General features: G+C 45.9%; 1 protein-coding gene across 3 annotated transcripts in view; it reads right to left on the bottom strand.

Annotated features, from left to right (window-relative positions):
* The window catches only part of LOC105017034 (low-density lipoprotein receptor-related protein 1), a 156828-nt gene that overhangs the window by 38527 nt on the left and 95282 nt on the right, over positions 1-23019 (bottom strand). For 2 of the 3 annotated variants that reach the window (XM_029114188.2, XM_029114187.2), the window contains exons 12-30: positions 22681-22861; positions 20753-20975; positions 18920-19109; positions 18469-18594; positions 17872-18012; positions 17549-17674; positions 16732-16848; positions 16423-16503; positions 13998-14165; positions 10699-10881; positions 10292-10489; positions 9827-10072; positions 8477-8674; positions 5258-5462; positions 4974-5138; positions 4507-4751; positions 2766-2897; positions 1622-1849; positions 1200-1374 (exon numbers count right to left, since the gene is read on the bottom strand). In XM_029114188.2, the coding sequence (XP_028970021.2) occupies positions 1200-1374; positions 1622-1849; positions 2766-2897; positions 4507-4751; positions 4974-5138; positions 5258-5462; positions 8477-8674; positions 9827-10072; positions 10292-10489; positions 10699-10881; positions 13998-14165; positions 16423-16503; positions 16732-16848; positions 17549-17674; positions 17872-18012; positions 18469-18594; positions 18920-19109; positions 20753-20975; positions 22681-22861 (3328 nt within the window). Of the gene's footprint in view, positions 1-1199; positions 1375-1621; positions 1850-2765; positions 2898-4506; positions 4752-4973; positions 5139-5257; positions 5463-8476; positions 8675-9826; positions 10073-10291; positions 10490-10698; positions 10882-13997; positions 14166-16422; positions 16504-16731; positions 16849-17548; positions 17675-17871; positions 18013-18468; positions 18595-18919; positions 19110-20070; positions 20102-20752; positions 20976-22680; positions 22862-23019 lie in introns of those variants that run through there. The other variant, XM_034287467.1, reaches the window with a different exon arrangement.

Consider the following 23019-nt stretch of genomic DNA (forward strand, 5'->3'; position numbering starts at 1 on the left):
AGAGAGAGTAAGAACGACTTACAAAAGAAACAGGGACTCAGGAGAACAAGAAAGAAATGCATAGAGCGGGAAGAACAGGGAGTATGTTTAAAAAGAAAGGCTAGTGAGAGACAATGAGAGACAGGAAGACACAGACAGGGAACAGGGCCACTGTGTGACAGGGGAAATAACTCTCAGCATAGCAGTTGTCTGTGGAGAAAAAGTGAGAGATGAAAAGGGAGAGATGAGAGAGGAACTGGTGTGGCTTCCAGAGCGGTAAGGCTGGCTGCTAGGGGTTAACCACCATCTAAACTAGCCTTGCTATTTTGGCAGACTGCTAGCAGTAGGGAAACTACCTGATAGCTTGATGGTCTGTGTGTTTTTGATAGGGTGGTGGATGTGTCGCTCTGATACGGGGTGGTGGATGTGTCGCTCTGATACAGGGTGGTGGATGTGTCGCTCTGATACGGGGTGGTGGTTGTGTCGGTCTGATACGGGGTGGTGGATGTGTCGCTCTGATACGGGGTGGTGGATGTGTCGCTCTGATACGGGGTGGTGGATGTGTCGCTCTGATACGGGGTGGTGGATGTGTCGCTCTGATACGGGGTGGTGGATGTGTCGGTCTGATACGGGGTGGTGGATGTGTCGCTCTGATACGGGGTGGTGGATGTGTCGGTCTGATACGGGGTGGTGGTTGTGTCGGTCTGATACGGGGTGGTGGATGTGTCGGTCTGATACGGGGTGGTGGTTGTGTCGGTCTGATAAGGGGTGGTGGTTGTGTCGGTCTGATAAGGGGTGGTGGTTGTGTCGGTCTGATAAGGGGTGGTGGTTGTGTCGGTCTGATAAGGGGTGGTGGTTGTGTCGGTCTGATACGGGGTGGTGGTTGTGTCGGTCTGATACGGGGTGGTGGTTGTGTCGGTCTGATACGGGGTGGTGGATGTGTCGCTCTGATACGGGGTGGTGGATGTGTCGGTCTGATACGGGGTGGTGGATGTGTCGCTCTGATACGGGGTGGTGGATGTGTCGCTCTGATACGGGGTGGTGGTTGTGTCGGTCTGATACAGGGTGGTGTGTTCCATAATATCAGCCCACTGCTAAAAATGATTAATCAGCCTCATGAAGCATATAAGCCCCTCCTGTTTTTTGGTGACCAAATTCCCCAGTAAAACAGTTTACGGGAAAAAGCGGATTCTGAGTCAGGCCTCTCTGTTTATACCCACCCCAGTACTGGGTGCAGAACCAGGCAGCGGGGTTTGTCCAGACCCTGGATGACAGCATTCTTAAAGGAGCCGTCAAGTCTGGCCACATTGATCTGTTTTTTATTGGCATCATAGCTGGTCCAGAATAAGTTCCTGGACACCCAGTCCACTGCCAGACCATGGGCGTTGGGGAGGTCTATGGGAACACACACACACACTTATTCAGATGATGATACAAAAACACATCTGCGTTAAAAGAATAGCTCACCCGATCAAATAATGAAATAATGAATTCGTTTCATTATCCTTCACTAGTCTTTCGGACAAGGAGGCTGTCAGTTTGTAGAATGCGAGTGAACTACGTCTTTGTGCTAAAGCTTCCATGCATTTTCTGTTTCTAATCCTCCCACAGTTTTCCAATATTCCCGCAGTTTATTCCCTACCGGCAGACACCACGGTCTCCACCCCGGTGCCGTTGATGAAGGCCCTCTTGATGGTCTGGGTGCGGACGTCCGACCAGTAGATGCGGTGCTCCAGGGCGTCGTAGTCCACCACGGTCACGTTGTCGATGTCCGGCACGGTGAAGGAGATGATGTAGTTGTAGTAGGGGTTGTCAATGTCCACGCCTCGGATCTCTATTTGACGGGCGTACAGCAGGAACTGACGGGACTCTGGGGGGAGGGGGGGGGGGGGGGGAGACAAGTAAACAACTGACAGAGAGGGTTTAGGGAAATGATAGGGATGGGTGTGTCTGCTTATCTCTGTGTGTGTAAAATCACCCATGGAGTATGCTCCTCAACACTAAGAAGCAGTGAGATCTGAGAGTGTTAACTGATTGTACTTGGCAGGCTGAATAACCATGACTGTGTTCTAAGTGAGTTAAATCAGCGATGATGCATGATATCTACATCAGCCTGAGCCATAGCATCGAAGTGTGTGCGCGCGTGCGTATGTGCATGTATGTGTCGTGCGTTAATGGCTTCTAAGGCTGTCTACATGAGATAGCACAGTGCGTGTGTGAGTGGGTGCGCATGTGTGTGTGAGCTGAAGGTATTGAATGACGAAGAGTTCTGGCTGATGCCTGCATTAAACAGAGTGGGCCTCTCTATTCCATTACTTGGCAGATAATAGAATCTGCTCCTCTGAATTCTAAACACACAGACTGACACACACACACCCCCTTCAACTTAACACAGGGCCTGAACTCCTCAAACCATCTTGGCACCACAAGCCGCAGAATCCCGGAAAAAAGTGTGTGTGTGTGTGTACTGTGACACAAAGCCTGAGGTAATCAGTAGAGGGACGTATGTGTGTGTTTCTTGTGTGGTGAGGTTAAACCTCTATACGTGGTTGTAGAAACAGAGACCTGGCTCTGAGTCATCACACACACACACACAATCAGTTCCAGTGTGCTACTCTAAACAAATCCAGTTCGCTGCCAAGCAAAGCACAGAGGGGGCGACACCCTGCCAGCTCAGGGGAAACACAAGAGTGTGTGTGGGGACAGCAGTTGTTCTCAGTGTGTTCTTGCTGCTGTTGGTGATTATGTATGTCTGTGTGTATAATTACAGTAGTAGGTGTGTATACCGTAGCAGGTGTGTTTGTCAGCTCCTAGCTTCATGAGATGAGGGCAGGCACATGAGAAGGTCTGGTTGTAGTTGATCAGACACAGGTGAGAACAGGGACCCATTCCATTGTTCGCTGCACACGGGTTAGGAGCTATGGGGGGGAGAGAAAGAGAGAGAGAGAGAGAGAGAGAGAGAGAGAGAGAGAGAGGGAGAGAGAGAGAGAGTCACAGATCAAAACCTGCTTATGTATAAACTCAGTGAGCATGGCCTTGATATCGAGAGGCCACCACAGGCAGACCAGGCCACCACAGGCAGATAGGTTATGTCAAAACGAACTAATTCACAGATTATACAGACTCATGAAGAACATAAAAACAAATATTGATAAACTCCCACATCAAACACTGCAATCACAGATATTTTTGGGGCAAACAGTGGAGCACAAAAAACATCAAATATTTACTTTCCCTTGTCATTCAGATTTGCGCAATTAAAACACTGTGCACAACTAATGGTAAAACATTAGTTTTAAACTATCTTTGGCAATGAGACACTGATCAAGAAAGAAAGTTAAAGGGGAGGCTCAGGGACAGAGGAGGGAGGTGAAGAAAGGTATAAGGGGAGGCTCAGGGACAGTGGAGGGAGGTGAAGAAAGGTATAAGGGGAGGCTCAGGGACAGTGGAGGGAGGTGAAGAAAGGTATAAGGGGAGGCTCAGGGACAGTGGAGGGAGGTGAAGAAAGGTATAAAGGGAGGCTCAGGGACAGTGGAGGGAGGTGAAGAAAGGGATAAGGGGAGGCTCAGGGACAGTGGAGGGAGGTGAAGAAAGGGATAAGGGGAGGCTCAGGGACAGTGTAGGGAGGTGAAGAAAGGTATAAGGGGAGGCTCAGGGACAGTGGAGGGAGGTGAAGAAAGGTATAAAGGGAGGCTCAGGGACAGTGGAGGGAGGTGAAGAATGGGATAAGGGGAGGCTCAGGGACAGTGGAGGGAGGTGAAGAAAGGGATAAGGGGAGGGAGAGGTGATAACATAGGACATGAAATAGAATGTGAGAGAGGACAAAAAAGAGAGAGAAAACGTGAAGAAAGGATAAATTGGACAAAAGAGAACAAGAGCAAAACAATTCCTGATAGTCATCCAGTATGAGCATATAAAACAGCTCCTTCCACTCAGACAGCAGGCCTATCTGTCTCATCCATAAATGCATGGTTTTCTGTGCATGGCCATTTTGAGGTGAGCAGTTATGACAGCTGAGGCCAGATGCCACAATTCGCCTCAGTGACAAACCGACTGAGAGGATCTGTCCATCAAATGGCCACAGTGTGACGGGTCAATCTGGTGTGTCTCTAGGGAGTGGTGACATCAGGCTGGCCAGGCCTTAGAGCAAAGCTCATCAACCAAGAAGGTCACTCATTACAGGACTCAGTAATACTGTGTAGACCAAGGCCAAGCGTCTCTTTATATCGCTGTGAATGTGTTAGCCAGTGTGTGCGTCCTACCCTGGGGTTGTCTGGAGGGATGGTGAATGTGTTAGCCAGTGTATGCGTCCTACCCTGGGGTTGTCTGGAGGGATGGTGAATGTGTTAGCCAGTGTGTGCGTCCTACCCTGGGGTTGTCTGGAGGGATGGTGAATGTGTTAGCCAGTGTGGGCGTCCTACCCTGGGGCTGTCTGGAGGGATGGTGAATGTGTTAGCCAGTGTGTGCGTCCTACCCTGGGCTTGTCTGGAGGGATGGTGAATGTGTTAGCCAGTGTGTGCGTCCTACCCTGGGGTTGTCTGGAGGGATGGTAGACCTGCAGGTCAAAAGGTTGTGTGTTGGTTCTCTGGACCACGGTTACATTGTTGCCTGTCCACTTGTTGGCCTTGGCCAGTGTGTTTGTCCTCCAGTCCGTCCAGTAAACCTCTCCTCCATACATGGTCACTGCGAATGGGTGCGACAGGTATTCATGTCCCCTCAACACCTCGATCAGGCCGGAACCATCGTACTTGGCTGAATAAATCGCATCAGACCTGGAGGGTGGATGAAAGACAACCAGGAGACTGATTCAGTGCAGCCTCTGCGAGGGGAATGGAGAAGAGGGATATTTGGCTTCTGCATTGGACCAAACCCCTGGGAACAGGAGAGGAACGAGGGGGGCCTGCCACAATAGGTTTTAGGATTGGCTCTAGCAGCCTTTTGGTTGGGGTGAGATGTTCTAACCACTAGGCCGTCTGGCGTCCTGTGGGTCTGACCTGGCATCGATCCACAGGATGCGGAGCTCCAGGTAGTCCACCGTGAGTCCATTGGGCCAGCCTCCGTTCCCAGTCTCCTTGTGGATGGTTCTCCTCCCCTCTCCACTCATAGACGCCGCCTCGATCCTCGGCATGCTGGCGTCCCAGTCCGTCCAGAACAGGATCCTACACAGGGGCAGTTTTAGCCACTCGCTTGCTCATTCCTCGCCTGGCACTAGACTGAAGCAAGGCGGGGAGACACAGCAAGGCAAAACCCATTATCACCAGGCTACGGTCATCCTCACCCGTAGCGGGGGTCAAGGGCAATTGCCCGGGGGTGCTCCACCTCCCCAGCCAGCAGGGTGGTCCTCATGGTTCCATCCAGCCTGGCTACCTCGATCTGGTCCAGGTTACTCTCCACCCAGTAGATGTTTCCTGCTATCCAGTCCACTGCCAGCCCCTCTGGAGTGGCTAGACCATACTGGATCACCACGTCAAAACTGGTCAGAGCTAGAAGAGGGAGAGGGAGTTAGCACGAAGCACTGCTGTGTAATGGTCAACGTCCTGGAGACCTGTTTACCACAGTCACAAATTCAAATGGCTACGTGTCACACCAGTCCCATGAACCACGTGACCGTTGGTGTTGCCAATGTAGCTACCCGTATCTAATGATGCCATCTTCACAGGTACAACTCTCCCTACTACAGACGGACAGACAGGATACATCCTACGTCTGTTTGGGGCCTGTGTAAACACCACGAGGCGCCAGAGCAAATAAAAGGCCAGGAACCACTCTTCTTTTCATCTCTCTTTCTCACCCATTCATTTTCCATCCCCCGGTCCCTAATCAGAGAGAACGGACTAATCATCTGAGACTAGTCATTATCCTGACGCACGCAAGAACTACACGTGCATACACACACACAGACACAAGCTACACGAGCATACACACACGTGAACTACACACGCACACACACACACCCACACACATGCGCATACACACACACACACACACACACACACACACGCACACACACAAATTTAGGTAACCCCAGTTGTAATGGTTACCTACACTTAAATCACTAAGACAAAAACTGACTCTTCTAATAGGACCGGAACATTTTTCTTTGTTTCTCTATCCATGTGGGGATTTTATTGTCCCCAGAAGAATAGTAAAACCTGTAGGTGAACACACAAACACACTTCCTGCTGCAATGAGAGGGTCTCGTCTGTTCTATGGATTGTCTTTGATTGATTCTTTTTTGAAGGTAAACGTTTAGTTTTGATTGATTGGCTTTAGCAGTTTGGAAGGTGACAGTGCAGTTTTGATTGATTTGTTTTGTCTTTCGGCGTTCAGCTCGACCATCTGCTCTGTTATTTAGCAGCATCTTCCTTTCAGCAGCTGAGGCCTCCAGGATGGAAAACATACAACTACTATTCCCAGAATTCCCAGCTGTTAAGGCAATTTGGGAATGAATAATGGAAGTTGGAGTAGTACGGCAAAGACAGAAGTGTACTTCTTTTCCCATTAGGCAATTTAATATAATTTTTTTTTAAGTTAAACCAACCATAAGACTATATAAAGAATGTGTTTTTTCATTTCCACTGAAACTCTTCAAGCAAATATTGTTTGACAACAGAATGACAGTTCATTCTGCCAGTCTGATGGTCTGTATGTATACAGTATGTTTGTAGTAGGGGTGGGAATTGACAGAGACCTCACCACAAAATACTTCTGTGTTGAGACAACGTAATCACCATTCGACATGTATAATGTTATTCCATACTGTGATTTTATTGTGATTCATTCCACATACACTGGTCACCATATTTGTTGCAAACGGTGAGATACATAATTTTGTTTCCAAAAAGTTAGGACGCTGTGTAAAATGGAAATAAAAATGCAATGATGTGCAAGACATTTAAATCCTATATTCAATAGAAAATAATACAAAGATATCATCAAATGTTGAAAGTGAAAATGTTTACTGTTCCTTGAAAAATATATGCCCTCTTCAAATTTGATGCCAGCAACACGTTACAAAAAAAGTTGGGACGAGGTCAAGAAAAGATTGGAAATGTTGTGTAATACAAAGAGTACCTGGTGTAATGTCACACAACTATTTAGGTTAATTGGCAAAAGGTCAGTAACATGACTGGGTATAAAAACAGCATCCCAGGGAGGATGAGTTTTTCAGAATTAAAGATGGGGAGGGGTTCACCACTATGTGAAAGACTGCGCAGGCAAATACTGCAAACATTTAAGAATAACATTTCTCAACATAAAATTGCAAAGAGTTTGGGGATCTCATGATCTATGGTGCAAAATATAATAACAAGACTGAAAGAATCTGAAAGAATTGGATGGCTGTGACCTTTGGCGGGACTACATAAAAAACAGACACAATTCTGTAATGGAAATCACTGCATGGGCTCAGGAACACTTCTGAAAACCATTGTCTGTGAACACAGTACGTCGTTGCATCCACAAATGCAAGTTAAAACTCTACCATGCAAAGAAGAAACTAGATAAACAAGATCCAGAAATGCTGACTTGTTCTCTGGGCCCAAGCTCTTTTAAGATGGAATAACGTGAAGTGGAAAACTGTCCTGTGGTCAGAAGAATAAACATTTGAAATTATTTTTGGTAATCATGGATGCCGTGTCCTCCGGGCTGAAGAGGAGAGGAACGATCTGGCTTGTTATCAATGCACAGTTCAATAGCCAACAACAGTTTATGATGGTATTGGGGTGCATTAGTGCACATGGCATGGGTGACTTGCACATCTGTGAAGGCACCATTAATGCTGAAAAATATATACAGGTTTTGGAGAAACACATGCTTATTTCAGCAAGACAATGCCAAACCACATTGTGCACACATTACAACAGCATGGCTCTGTAGTAAAAGAGTGCTAAACTGGCCTGCCTGCAGTCCAAACCTGTCACCCATTGAAAACTTTTGGCATAACAAAAAATACGACAAAGGAGACCCCAAGCTGTTGAGCAGCTAAAATTCTATATCAAACAAGAATGTGAAAACATTTCACTTTCAAAAATACAGCAATTGGTCTCCTCACTCCCCAAACACTTACAGAGTGTTGTTAAACGAAGAGGTGATGCAACACAGTGGTGAACATACCTCTGTCCCAACTTTTTTGAAATGTGCTGCTGGCTTCAAATTCAAAATGGGCATATGTATTTTCCAAAACAATAACAATAACAAACGTTTTCTTCGTACTATTTTCAATTATATATAGGGCTAAATGATTTGCCCGTGGCATTCTGTTTTTATTAGCATTTTAGAAAGCATCCCAAAGTTTTTGGAAACACTCGGTTGTATATAGAGCATATTTTGATAAATTATGGAATTTTACATTTTAAAGAAAATGTCCACACATTTTAAATAAGTTATATTGGGATTTATATTTATTTTAATGTATATTGCGATGAGTCCTAATATTTCCGATATGTAACGGTATTGATTTCCCCACCATCGCAAGTGTGTAGTGCAAGACGTTCACCTCCGCTCTCAGACAGTTTGCCGCGGTAGATCTTGTCTTCCACCACGTCAGTCCAGTAGAGGGCATTCTCGGCGAGGTGGAAGTCCAGAGCAATGGTGTTCCTCAGGCCAGGCACCAGCACACTGAACTCCCCCTTGTTCAGGTCTATCCGACGGATCTCGTGACGGTTGGAGAAGATAATGAAGGGCTTGAAAGGATCTGAGGAGAAGGTAGGCGGTCACGTGATCATGGTGCCTACTGATGGATCCCAGCATCTACTACGCGCTCACTGCACCTAGAGCAAGTATACTACATTTCATGCTGATTCCTTATTTGAGTCATTGTTTAGGTCAATTCTAACTTGCCACAAACACAAAAGCATCAAACTTACTGTTTCTGCAACAAATAAGCACTATTTGCAGCTCTAAAATGTTTTCTAATGAAGTGCTTTAAACACCAATGGTTCAGTCAGTGCCTATCCAAAATATTCATCCCAGCTTTAACAAGTCACATAGTTTGCTTTCAGTTTGCCTGGTCCCAACCAATAACAGTAACACTGTAGCAACAGGGCATATGGAGCCTGAAACCACCATGGCATTTGGACATAAACAAACACTACTACTCTGTGGCTAAATAAAATAGTAATACAGTTAGAATAGAAACCTCATTTCCTTTTTCCTCTCTCATAGCCTGCCTAGTCATTTTCCCGCTTTCTGTTCTAAAATATCTACTTTTACCTCACGCGGTCCCCCCACACCAAACTCCGCCCATTGTCTAGAGCGTCACCTCCAAACACACGTCTGCTAAGTGGGGCCACTAAAACCACACATCGTCTTGCAAGTAGGCTGCATCCTCTCTCCCATAAACACTCTCTTCCTTCACCCTTACCCTTCACCCCTGATGACAAAACCACAAAGCTTCCCAGAAATCTACCGTACAGTTTGGTCTCCACCCGAAACCCCATCAAGGTATACCGTCATCCCGTGTTGACCCCTTCCCCTCGGCGCCGCTGCCTTTCAAACCCATGACCCTCAGATGACTTCCGTTTCGCTCCTCTCCTGTGGGTCCATATCCCTGTCTACGTCTGCACTCCCGTTTCTCACTGGCTATCCTCCCCTCTCCGGCTCCACTAGTCTTTCTCTACAAGCAATACATCACTGGTTTGTCAAAGATTTCAGTTTGTTTTTCAATTGAATTGTTCACGTTATAGGTTGCATAAAAGTTGGAAAAAGTTCTGACATGATTTGTTTCTTTGTCTCATTCGTCTCGTCTCTTTTACATCACAAGAACCTGGCATTTTAACTGGGGTGTGTAGACTTTTTATATCCACTTAATGTATACACACACACACACACATCTCCCTTTACTCACCAGTGCTCTTGCAGTTCTCCTGATCCGGCTCCAGTTCCCAGCCCTTATAGCAGGAGCACTTGACGCTGAACTTGTCCTGTTCACAGCGCTGGCTGCACTTGAGGTGTTTGGCACAGAAGCTCTGGATCTGACAGGTCTTGTTGTCAGTGGCCAGCTCCATGCCGAGTGGACAGGAACACATCACACCTTCACCGGGGGCCACCGTACAGTTATGACTGCAGTCTCCGTTATCCAGCGAGCACAGGTCTGCGGGGAAGGGAGAAAGACTTGTGTTCCAAGAGGAGGTGACACTTCGCTCTTTCTCATAAAAGATAAATATTACTGTCACAACAGTGGCATGACTACACTTTGTGTTATGACAGTTGATGTCAGCCTGGGTTAAATCATTGTTTTTGCCTCCGGCTCGCCAGCGTCCGCCATGGGATCCTTGTCCTGCATTGAATTCTGGGTGAGGTCCTGACTTACCACAGAGTTTCTCGTCTGAGCCGTCGGGGCAGTCGTCGGTGCCGTCACACAGCTTCTCCGCGGGCAGACAGATGGTGGAGTCATTGGCACACACGTGGTGGGACAGTTTGCACACCAGGGCCTCACAGTTTTCTTCATCAGAGTTGTCCTCACAGTCACTGTCCCCGTCACACACCCAGGCCTTACTGATACAGCGTGCTGGGGACAGGTCAGAGGGCAAAGGTGAGAGAGCTGACCTCACAGGCAGACACGCTCTCCACAACGTCAAGCACGACCAGACAGTTTTTCACCAAAGCCAAAAGTAAATCACATCCTCTTCATGCTAACGCTGGACGAATCATTTCAACACTGTTACATCTATGTCCCTTCTCTCCCCTCTTCTGATCAACCATCCTCAGTCTCCTCACCTGAGTCTCTGCATCCAAACTTGACGGCGGGGTCACACATGTGTGTAACGCCCTCGCAGTTCTTCTCGTCACTCAGGTCCATGCAGTCGGTGTCCCCGTCACAGCGCCAGCGCATGGGTATGCACAGACCATCCATACGGCACTGGAACTCATCAGTGTGACAGCCGCCAGGAGGGCGCGTGGCTGAGGAGGGAGAGTGCGTTTAACTCACTTGTACCATTACACTGAAAAGCATGGCATGTGTGGTAGGCCTCACAGGAGGTAGTAGGGGCTTGACAATGCCGCGAGACGGAGATGACACGCTCCATTCAAACACCCTACACAAGCAACCACATCATTAAGGAAATGCTGTCATTCACTACCTGGCACGGGTGAATATGAATGGAAATGAATAATCCAAAAAGCCCACAAGTCAAGGGTTGGCAGTGTTACAACGCCAGGGAGATGCAGAGAACTGATGGGTACCGCTTTCACACAGAAGCCATGGTCCAGTGGCTTAATCCAATGAAGGCATCTGTGATTATGGGAAACACTGAATGACTAGGAATTTAAAGGTACAGCGCTGTGAGAAAGTGGTGGCACGTTTTCAGATTCCCTCTATTTTTTTGCATAATTTTCACTTTGGTTTACTTCAACAAAATGTTAATACTTGTTGAATTTACTTATTGAACAAAGTTACACAACAGCCAATTCCCCTGTGTAATAAAGTAAATGTCTCCTTACATTTGAGTTTCAAACTCAAGTTTTTATTTGTTCTATGCACATGAAATCAGGAAATCCACACTGCTGACTATGTCCACAGCAGCCCTGTTAATTTGGATTGGGGCGTATTCCCTCCTTTCTTAACTATTATTCTACAGTGTGGAAAACAGTAAAAATAAAGAAATATCCTTGAATGAATACCACTGACTAGACTGTGCATCAGGTATTTTTTAAGTAAAGCTCCAATTTGCATACATGAATACATGAATACAAAGCGGCAGAACAGGGCAGCATCCATTAGGAATGGACACCATCAAGACAAAATTATCTGAACAGAGCAATCCACAACCCATCACTTACAAAATCTTCAAAAGGACCACAATGGGTCACAGAGACTCCTCTGTCAGTCATGCTCAAGATGTCGACAATGGACAGACGCAACCTCACATATCACACAACACTACCTCACTTTTAAACACATATCCCCAACCTTTTTGTTGATTCTCCTTTGTCTAACACAGATGGTATTTAAAGACCAGTACCATGTTATACTTTAAAAACCCATGACTATTAAAGTTTTTTTAAATCATGTTTGGATATAGGTTATTGACACCCTAATACACACTAAACAATAAAAATAGAGAAGAGCACTATCTATCCAATCAGGTGAATCCTACTGTACCAAGTACCAAAACCATCCAGCGCCCTCACATGCACTGTCTAGAGAGGACTGCCTCATTAATTACAGCTGACATGTTCTCCTGCATAATTGGAAAAGCGCATCAGGAAAACGAGGACCAATTTAAATGTCTCTATTCTAAAATCCTCATTCTTTTCCTGTTTTTTAGTTCATACATAAATAAACTGTTCCCCTATTGCCGATTTTTAGGAAGTTGCTGTCATTTATAAAATGTTCAACAAAATTAAATTACTTTTATAATTATTATTGGGAAAAACAAATGTTTACAGGCATTAAAATAAAGTTATCTATTAACTTGTGTCAAAACATATCAGGCAGTCTCGTTCTAATACATACACATGGTACAATACATGCAACGAGTCGACAGACTGAAAAGAAATAATGATTAATTACCAACATGTTTTAATTGTTAATGTAATTTAATTGTTCACTTGGATTCATTTGATTTTATATTTTTATTGAATATCTGAAACGTTTGGTCTAAAAATAATTGAAAATAGAGAATATCTGAAATGTGAAATTTTTGCAGTATATCCTAGTACCAATTTTCTATTTTTTTCTCCAATTCAAAAGGATCTGAAATTGAATGTGATGCTCATCAAACTGAATCATCTGAAAGAAATCCTAATACTGATACCATAACTTATAATAATTTTTGGTCAACGATGCCACAAAGTCCCTGGGGCCATTATTATTGTTTGTTCATCATGTTGAAATGATGTATCAGGGCCTTTGTTGAGACTCACAATCAAGATCATTTCAAATAATTTGATGACAGGAAAACAAATCTCTATCGGTACCATGACTTGGATGGGCTATGACTCACAAATGGTAAAACATCAGCGTTTAGAAACAGTGTCGAGTGGGGGGAAAACGGTCTAGCTTGCAGTCATGTGTTGTCCATAGAATGCTTATAGGTTAAGGAAACCAATTAGCATTTTTTCAAACGTCTGGATTCTACTTCTCCCACTCCCTGTGCATCGTGGGTAATGCCAAACTACGCACCAGCCCATTAGCCAGGAAAAGTGGGGGTGAGAAGTGGCTGTGCTAGGATCCTAGTTCTCTAGTTACAGGCCACAGTGTAGGTGGCACATAAATATATGTTTATCCTAAACCCTACTGATAATTCATCATATTTAACTCGTCTGTTTCTTGCCAATGACTATTTAGATTTTTGGTTCAGGTTGTTGGTAAAACATTTACGAGTTTGCTTGGAGTTACAGGTGAGGTTTTATAGAATTCTTTAATAAAGAACATAATCAGCAGGACAAAAAAGGGTTAGTGTTTGGAGTATAAATAGTGAGGTTGTTTCCCCAAGTCTTAATGATATGTTTGGAGACACTAGCAGGTTTACAAGCTAGATGGAGGAGAAAGGAGGGGGCAAAGTTGCGTTAACGATGTGTTTCTGACGTTACTACGCACTGCTGAACAAGGGAGCTGTTCCGCATTCTACAGCTATCTATATACAGCCCGACCACGGCAAAACAAATTACTTTGAAAAACAATTTCTTACAAAGTCTGATTCTAAATGTTTTTCTGTCTAGACAGACAGCTATTTCTGATACTTCATTAAAAAAAAAAACATGCTAATCAACTGCCTTGTTCTTCTGTCAGGATAATTCGTAGTTACTGCACTTTGCCTTTGTAGGGCAGTATAAGCCCGGAGCATGTGGTGGACTAACCCCTTCATTTGGGTGGCCGATAGAACAGGGTAATTGTCCCGGTTGGTGGGTTGCAAACCACACACTGTAATATATATGGCACCTGATTGGTGAGCTTCAAGGCTGTCGAGGATTAGGTGGGTTCCATTCTTCCACAAAGACGTGTGTTTGTGTGTGTGTGTGTGTGTGTGTGTGTGTGTGTGTGTGTGTGTGTGGGTGACGGCGCTGTCACGCACCCTGATTGGTGCAGTTGGCGTGGGTCTCGTCACTGTAGTCTCCACAGTCGTTGTCGCCGTCGCACGTCCAGTAGTCGGGAATGCAACGGCCGCTGTTACACTTGAACTGAGTGCTGGAGCACGAGTGGCTGCAGCCGGCCTCGTCACTGTTGTCCCCGCAGTCGTTGTCTGAAAGGCAGGCCGAGTCAAACATCCGCCTCACAGCAGCCCTCCAAACAACACACCGGCTAGAGGGGAAGACGCCTCACAGCAGCCCTCCAAACAACACACAGACTGACAGACTGTTCAGTGTTACTGTCTACATACCCCATCGTTAATATTAGCAGTGAAAAACACTGTCACTGAACTCAGCAATCAGATATATCTTAAAGATACACACTGTAAGCAGCTGTTACATAACTATGGTTCACAAAGCAATTCCCGTTACTCATAACATAAAAGGCATGTGAAAAGATTACATTTACAACTGCATTTCAATGTCAGGAAAAGGAGAAGAGAGTAAAATAATCACAGAAACTGCATAGATCATACCATGCACCATGAGTAAATGTACCAGGCATTGATACATTGAGCTTGGCAGCAGCAGAGGAGAGGCTTCAATATCTAACATGGAGGTTAGTCTGATGTCTCATCCTTAATAGTGCTCACTGTCTGATACATAGTGCCTTTGGAAAGTATTCAGACCACTTCACTTTCTACACATTTTGGAGGGATTTAGACTTAATTCATAATGAATCTGTTTTTGCTATCCATCAACACACACTACCCCATCAGGACAAAGCAAAAATATTTTGTTAAAGACCTGTCCTTTGTACAGTATATCCTCTCATGTTCTGTCAGATTGAATGGGGAGCATTGGTGAACTACAATCTTCAGGTCTCCCCACAGAAGTCCAGTGGGGTTCAAGTCCAGGCTTTGGCTGGGCCACTCAAGGACATTCACAGACATGTCCCACTCCAGTGTTGTCTTGGCTGTGTGCTTCGGGATTGTTGTCAAGCTGAAAGATAAATCTATGCCCCAGTCCGGGGTCCTGTGTGCTCTGGATCAGGTTTTCAGCTGAGTTACTTAGTTTGGCCCAACGGCTAGTTCTAGGAAGAGTCTTTGTGGTTCCAAATTTCTTCCATTTCACAGTGATTTAGCCCACTGAGCTCATGGGAACTGCCAATGCTTTAGCATTTTTTTTATAACCTTCCCCAGATTTACGCCCCCAAACCAATTCTCAGAGGTTTATTATGGCTTGATTTCTGCACGGACATGCACTGCGGGGACCTTGTTTAGACAGGTGTGTGCCTTTCCTAATCATGTCCGATCAATTGAATTTGCCAGAGGAGGACTCAAATTCAAGGATGATCAGAGTATACCTGATGCATCTGAGCTCAATTTGGAGTATCATGGCATAATGCTCTGAATACCCATGTAAATGAGTTATTTCAGTTTTTAATCATCAGTAAACTGGCAGAAATTTATAAAAACCAGAATGTAGAGAAAGTGAAGGAGTCTGAATACTTTCTGAAGGCGCCGTACACTGTTGACAGTAAGTGCACTACGACAGACAGTGTGAAGTTCAGCTGGCCCTTGCCGAATAATAAAACCAATAATAAAACCAAAATATGTGTTCACTGTCATTCATACTTGTCCTATTCCATTACAATATAATTTAAAAAAATCTCTAGCATTAGCTAAGTGAGCAGAAGCAGTAATAGCCTCCAGTACTGTCGGATGAGATTAACAATGAACTACTGTTAGATGGTAAAGCTGCTGTTAGTAAGGCTCCCTACTATGCCATACCCCCCCAGACCGATCCCTGCCTAGCCCCTAGCAGTTGCTATGGTGCATGTTGATCTATGCACTAACCGGTTGGTTCGGGACAATTCAACTCATCAGAGCCGTCCCCACAATCCTTGTCTGAAACAAAGAAACGAACGACAGACAACGGAGTGGGCGCACGCACTACAACAAAGAAACAAACAACACACAAATGCAACAGCAAACTCCACAACAAACACGACCGGCCAACGAGATGCAGACACACAAACATCCCTCATCTAAGAGGCAAGGATAAGCGGGAGCAAGAGGTGGGGAACCAGATGGCATGCATAGCAACAACACATCGGTGATGACAGAGAGACACGGCACGCCGGGGAGGGACACCAGAGTCAGCTGCTGGCCCATTTATGTCGAAACGCAATGTCATTACAGTCATCGACAAACCCCAACAGGGACTGCATTTCAACATAACCATTACCCTAATTACATTGGGATTACATGGGAACAGATTCCCCAAATTAAATCTTCAGGGACACACAACATGAAATCACCCCAGCTTCTGGCCACCTGATGCCGACACCTGCCGTACGAGCTCACAAACACACACACACACACGCACCACGCCCCGGGAGGTCAGAGGTCGAGCGGAGAGACTCACCATTGTCGCAACGCCAGTTGATGTTGATGCAGCGTCCGTTATTACACGTGAACTGGGTGAGAGGGAAACAGGTGGGGTAGGCTGGAAGAACACAGAGAATGAGCGAGAGAACGGGAGAGAGAGAGAGAGTGCCAACGCACTACATCACCATGCTATGGAGCCTAAAGGGCGTCGTTCACAGGGGTGTGCCCCCGTTTCAGTCATCGGGGGTGTTGTGTTTAGCCTGTCCTGGGGACAACTCATCTACGCTGCGCTGCAGGCATAGCGCAAACATAAGGGTCAAACGTGACGGCGAGAAACGTCACCCACCACATGACGCCGGCTCGTCCGAGCGGTCCCCGCAGTCGTCGTCAAGGTCACACGTCCAGGAGATGGGGATACAGCGACCGCTGGCACACGAGTACTGGTTAGGGGGGCAGGTGCGAGCTGAAACAGTGGGAAGGGCACTGACATCACCAAACAGTTCTCCTCATGAGAATGACTCTAATGGGATGTTAGTGGACTGCCCTTTAAATGATTATAAAAAAAAGTCAGATTCATGGGAAATGACACATGACATTCTGAGGGTGTAAGGAGCATTGGGGGGGGGGGGGGGGGGGCTGCAGTCCTTGTGCTTTAGGCTATTCTAAGAGAAAGGTCAGCCATAAACCATCCTTCTCTGAGTGATTACGAGAGTGGGAGAGAAACACGGGAGACAGAGCGATGGAAGGGGAGAGAGATGGAGTAAGAGAAATGGGGAGGAGGAGGGAGAGCCCTTTAAATTGATTTGAGAGATGGAGAGAGCAAAAGAAAGAGACAAGAACGAAGGGCAACTCCATGCCTGCACAGCTAGAAGATATTTCTGGCATCAGAAGAATGAGCCGTAAAGAGCCTTATAAAAACATAGAACACATGAATAGGTAAGGATGTTGAGTTTCTTTTTACTTTTTATCACTGACCCTATTTGGTTCTTCTGATGAAGTGATTATTTTAGGCCATTAACCTTACGTGGTACAAACACCAGAGTGTGCGTAGGTCTCGGTGCCTGTATCTGTAAGAATGCACAAGTTTGTGCATTGGGATTGCGTGTGTGTGTGTGTGTTTGTATAGTTGTGTGTGTACGTCTGGGAGTGTGTTCCCATCCTACCGGAGCAAGTGGTGTTGGACTCGTCCTCATCATTGCCACAGTCGTTGTCTCCATCACACAACCAGCGAAGAGGGATGCAACGGTTGTTGTGACACTTAAACCTGTCCGTGGGGCAGGTGTGCTGGTCTAAAGGGAAGACAGATGCAGGGAGGGGCGACACAGAGTGTGAGAGGGCCCGGACACACAGGTTTGTTTTAGGTTGGGGTTCAGTTACGGCATGGGGAACACCAGAGTATAGGTCCCCTAACTGTTAGGGGATTTGAACTGGAGTTTCTGGGGCCAAACACAAACACAAGACAACATAGAAGTGGGTGCAATCTCACGGCAGAGCTCGGGGGCCTCGTCGCTGTTGTCCAGACAGTCGTTGTCGCCGTCGCACTTCCATCGCTCCTGGATACAGCGGTTGTTCTTGCAAGCGAACTCTGTGGGCTGGCACTGAGGGGGAGGGATGTAGGATGGGTTGACTGGCGGGGGGGGGAATCGAGACAGAAAAGGTGGGCGTTCAAATAACACATTTCTCCAACAAAGCATAATGACTGGAGCCAAACAATGAGATACAAGCTAATATGCTGTCACTTCAGCAGCCAACAACAAACACAAGCTGTCAAAGCACAGTCAACATGAGCCCAGAGAGAGTACGTGTGCGCGGTGTCTACTGTCAGTCCCTAATCCCCCCCCCCGCTCCCTCCAAAACCACAAAATCTGGGCTGACAACTTTTTTTTAACATGTGTTAAAAAAACCTTTTTATTTGCATATGCTTACATACACACAAAAACACACATACACTTGTTCTGTCTTCCACTCACTCTCTCTCCTTTTTATTCTCTCAGACACACACACACACACACACGAGAGAACACAGCGGGAATAGAGCACTGAGGGTAAACCCCCGCTGTCCTGTGGCTCCCTGACCTCTCACCTTTACAGCTGGTGTTGTCCTTCTGGTCCAGTAGCTGGTCCTCCGCACAGGCACACTGCCTCCCATCAGGGATGGCCAGACACAGGCTGCTGCAGCCGCCATTATTCACACGGCAGGCATTAGAACCTGCACAGGAAAACAGTGAGGGAGAAAGACCGAAATACAGAGAAACAGAGAGATGGACAGAACAAGAGAGAAAGAAAGGAAGAGGAAGAGAGACAAAGAAAGCCAGAATGAGACACGCAGAGAGAGAGAGAGAGAGAGAGAGAGAGAGAGAGAGATCAAGCTTAAGCTGTACTGTGATTTGTGAAATAATGTTTGTACTTTATGTGCGCTGACGTATTGACAGGTGGATGAAAGACGGACGGCATTTGGGTGGGTGAGTTAGCGGGTGGATGAAAGAAGGACGGCATTTGGGTGGGTGAGTTAGCGGGTGGATGAACAGAGTTACCTTGCTGCTGCTGGGCATCATACATGCGGATCTCGAAGATGGGCGGTCGTTCGTTGCGGAGAAGGGAGACGTTCTTGTTGATCTGGTCCAGTTTGTAGATGCTGCCACTGCGGTACTCATTCCAGAACAGGAAGTGTTTGTAGTGACACAGGCCGAAAGCGTGGTTTAACTCCTGACCCTCGTAAACCGTCTGATGAAAACAGCACAAAACAAGAGCAGTGTTGACGTGTTCACTAGAGATTTCATATCCAATAAACCATCTGGAAATCCCTGGGATGACTACATTATCATTACCTAGGGTTACCACAGTAACTACACAGTATTATACTGTACTGTAAATCTTACTTGGCTATATTAAACTATACTGAGTTGCTACTTCTTCTGGCAGTATATTATCATAGTAATGTTCTGTAGACAACACCAACACAATCATAATAGGGTTAGGGGTTAGGGCTAGTAATTAGTCTGACTAACTTGCGCTCTGGGTTGTTGAGCTAGCCCATCTCGATGTTATTACAATCAGGTTTACATTGTTATGTAGGTTGTTTTCTATTTTTTGCTTTATATTTTACTTAATTGTACTACGTAGATGTTGTGCGCCATGTCATTAGAATTTCACTGCTCAGTACGACACTGTTATTTTGTGCATTTGACAATACAAATATTTGGTCAAATTAGGGTTGGAAAGAAAACCTACAGGATGGTAGATCTCCAGGAACAGGGTTGGGCAGCCCTGAGGTAGACCATCTCGATGCGGTCATGGTAGCGTTAGGACTAACCTTGCGTTCAGTGGTGTTCAGGTAGACCATCTCGATGTGGTCATGGTAGCGTTAGGACTAACCTTGCGTTCGGTGTTGTTCAGGTAGACCATCTCGATGTGGTCATTGTAGCATTAGGACTAACCTTGCGTTCAGTGGTGTTCAGGTAGACCATCTCGATGTGGTCATGGTAGCATTAGGACTAACCTTGCGTTCAGTGGTGTTCAGGTAGACCATCTCAATGTGGTCATGGTAGCGTTAGGACTAACCTTGCTTTCAGTGTTGTTGAGGTAGACCATCTCGATGTGGTCATGGTAGCGTTAGGACTAACCTTGTGTTAAGTGGTGTTCAGGTAGACCATCTCGATGTGGTCATGGTAGCATTAGGACTAACCTTGCGTTCAGTGTTGTTGAGGTAGACCATCTCGATGTGGTCATGGTAGCGTTAGGACTAACCTTGCGTTTGGTGTTGTTCAGGTAGACCATCTTGATGTGGTCATGGTAGCGTTAGAACTAACCTTGCGTTCAGTGTTGTTGAGGTAGACCATCTCGATGTGGTCATGGTAGTGTTAGGACTAACCTTGCGTTCAGTGTTGTTAAGGTAGACCATCTCAATGTGGTCATGGTAGCGTTAGGACTAACCTTGCGTTCAGTGTTGTTGAGGTAGACCATCTCGATGTGGTCATGGTAGCGTTAGGACTAACCTTGTGTTAAGTGGTGTTCAGGTAGACCATCTCGATGTGGTCATGGTAGCATTAGGACTAACCTTGCGTTCAGTGGTGTTCAGGTAGACCATCTCGATGTGGTCATGGTAGCGTTAGGACTAACCTTGCTTTCAGTGTTGTTGAGGTAGACCATCTCGATGTGGTCATGGTAGCATTAGGACTAACCTTGCGTTCAGTGTTGTTAAGGTAGACCATCTCGATGTGGTCATGGTAGCGTTAGGACTAACCTTGCGTTCAGTGTTGTTGAGGTAGACCATCTCGATGTGGTCATGGTAGCATTAGGACTAACCTTGCGTTCAGTGTTGTTAAGGTAGACCATCTCGATGTGGTCATTGTAGCGTTAGGACTAACCTTGCGTTCAGTGTTGTTGAGGTAGACCATCTCGATGCGGTCGTAGTAAGCGTCCACCCAGTAGAGGATGCCTTGAGGGATGTCCAGACTCAGACCGTTGGGCCACAGGACAGTCTTACTGGTCAGAAACACGTTCCGGTTTGACCCGTCCATCCAAGCCCGCTCAATCTTCCCCCTCTTACTCTCCTTAGGGTCCTCCTCCCAATCCGTCCAGTACATCCACCTGGGGAGACAGAACAGGGGGTGAGCAGGGAGCTGAACTGACTGACTGCTACTCACTATGATTGTACAATCCAGAGTGATTTACAGAAGCAATTCAGAGTTCGGTGACTTGCTCAAGGGCACATTGTCCAAACTGCTCGGCAACCATCTCTCCCTCTTGCTCCCCTCTGTAGCATTATATCTCTCCCCTTGCCTTCCCTCCCTCCCCCTCTCGCTCCCACCCCTTCTCTCTCCTCCTATCTCTTCTTCTTATCTCTAACTAATTCATTGATTAGAATGTACCTGCTACTAAGCCCTGTGGTTGTTTCACCTAGCACTTTGAAATGTATGCACTTATACACTTAGTCACTCCGGATAAGAGAATCTGCTAAATCACTAAAATATATGAAATGTCTTTCTTCTTTGTGGCTGGTGGATTGACTACAGGCTTTAGTGGAGTTGAGTGCCTCTCGAGGGGAATGTGTGGATGCATCTTATTCTGTCATGACCAGTCTAAAGTGTGTGGCTCTGGGGAGCGGGCCAGAGGAGGTAGTATCAACATGAACAGACACACAGATTAGGTATGCTTTGAGATAGCATCCTGGGAGAGGTGAAAAGTGGGCACGTACACCACACACAACACACACACACCCACACACACGCACACAAATGTCTTCCGAAAAAGTATTTTATGTGGCCTCTGTTAGAATGCAAACTGAAGCAATGACTTCTTTTCACTTAGGCTGCCTTTTGTTCTTAACCTGTCAAGGCATCCGCTTCAATTATGAATTCAGGGCTCGAAGGTAGCCTATCTAATACTGTAAGTATTCTGTCTACAGAATCCAAATTTCATGATAGTCTACCAAAATGAATGAGTTTTGCTTTCCAATGGAGGTAATCTGCTTACATTGACCTTTTCTAACAGGTCCTCCTAAGGCGTCTCATTGACCTCTGCAGTAAGCCCACGAGGCCTCTTGAAAAACTGACATTTGTTGGAAAAAGTTAACTTGAAAAACTCGGACTGACCTTTCTCACAAAAAAATTATCTGGTATGTACCACAAACGAGGTTCCCCAATTTTTTGTTTTCGCTGTGACACAACAATTGTTTTTCTCATAGATAATCGCTATTTCACAAAGTCCTATTAAATCGCTTTAGTGGGGGGAGAGCAACATAACCAGATTACACTGCACTCACGCTAGCTTGACGCTGCTCTCCCTGAGCCAGAGAGTTGTAGAGAGAGACAGTCCAACAATTATTTTAAGTGATTTATGAACTTTGACACATCTTAGATCTTTGTCAATATTCCCTTTAATGTTTCTTGTTGATTCCTTCAGTGTTATATACTGGGTGTTTTTCACGAAAATATAAACACTTGCTGCTTGCTCGATACCTTTTAACAATTAAACAACTTTCAATTATTTTGTGTATTTTGTGTAGAGACTGCATAAGTATTCAGTTAGAGTTTTAGTTATTATTTGAGTCTTCTGAATGTCTTGCTGTAGATTCTAAAAAAGCCTTAAATCAAAACGGATAAAATCACTCAGTGAGTTTTTGTTAAGCAACGCCAATGTAGATTTGCCTTGTGTTGTTTGCTTTTCTCCTGCTGAATTCCTCTCCCAGTGTGAGCAGAGTGAAGGAAGGTTGTTTAGCAGTTGCATACACACTCTAAATAATTTATTTTCTTTCTTCCCTAGTATCCATTCAGTCCTCCTTTCCTTCTCTCACCCATGTAGGGGGTCCACCACAATTGCGCGGGGGTGGGTCATCTTGCCCTCGATGAGAGTCTTGCGTGTCTGAGAGGCCTTCTCCAGTCGGGCCACACTAATGGTCTTCTTGGGTCCGTCATCGGTCCAGTAGAGGTTGTCAGCCATCCAGTCCACCGCTATACCCTCCACTGTGTGGATCCCTGAAAACACAGAAGACCAACTGTTCAGAGCCCAGTTGTCCCATTAAACACCAGAGCACTGGATTTGGTAAAGCCAAAGTTGTTGCCCTGCCACTAACAATGTCACTAGCCAAGAAACTGCTAAAGTAGGCTAATGTTGGAGCCAAAATGGCCACTAC

The sequence above is a fragment of the Esox lucius genome, chromosome 17 (assembly GCF_011004845.1).
Source record: "Esox lucius isolate fEsoLuc1 chromosome 17, fEsoLuc1.pri, whole genome shotgun sequence".
Taxonomy (NCBI): domain Eukaryota; kingdom Metazoa; phylum Chordata; class Actinopteri; order Esociformes; family Esocidae; genus Esox; species Esox lucius.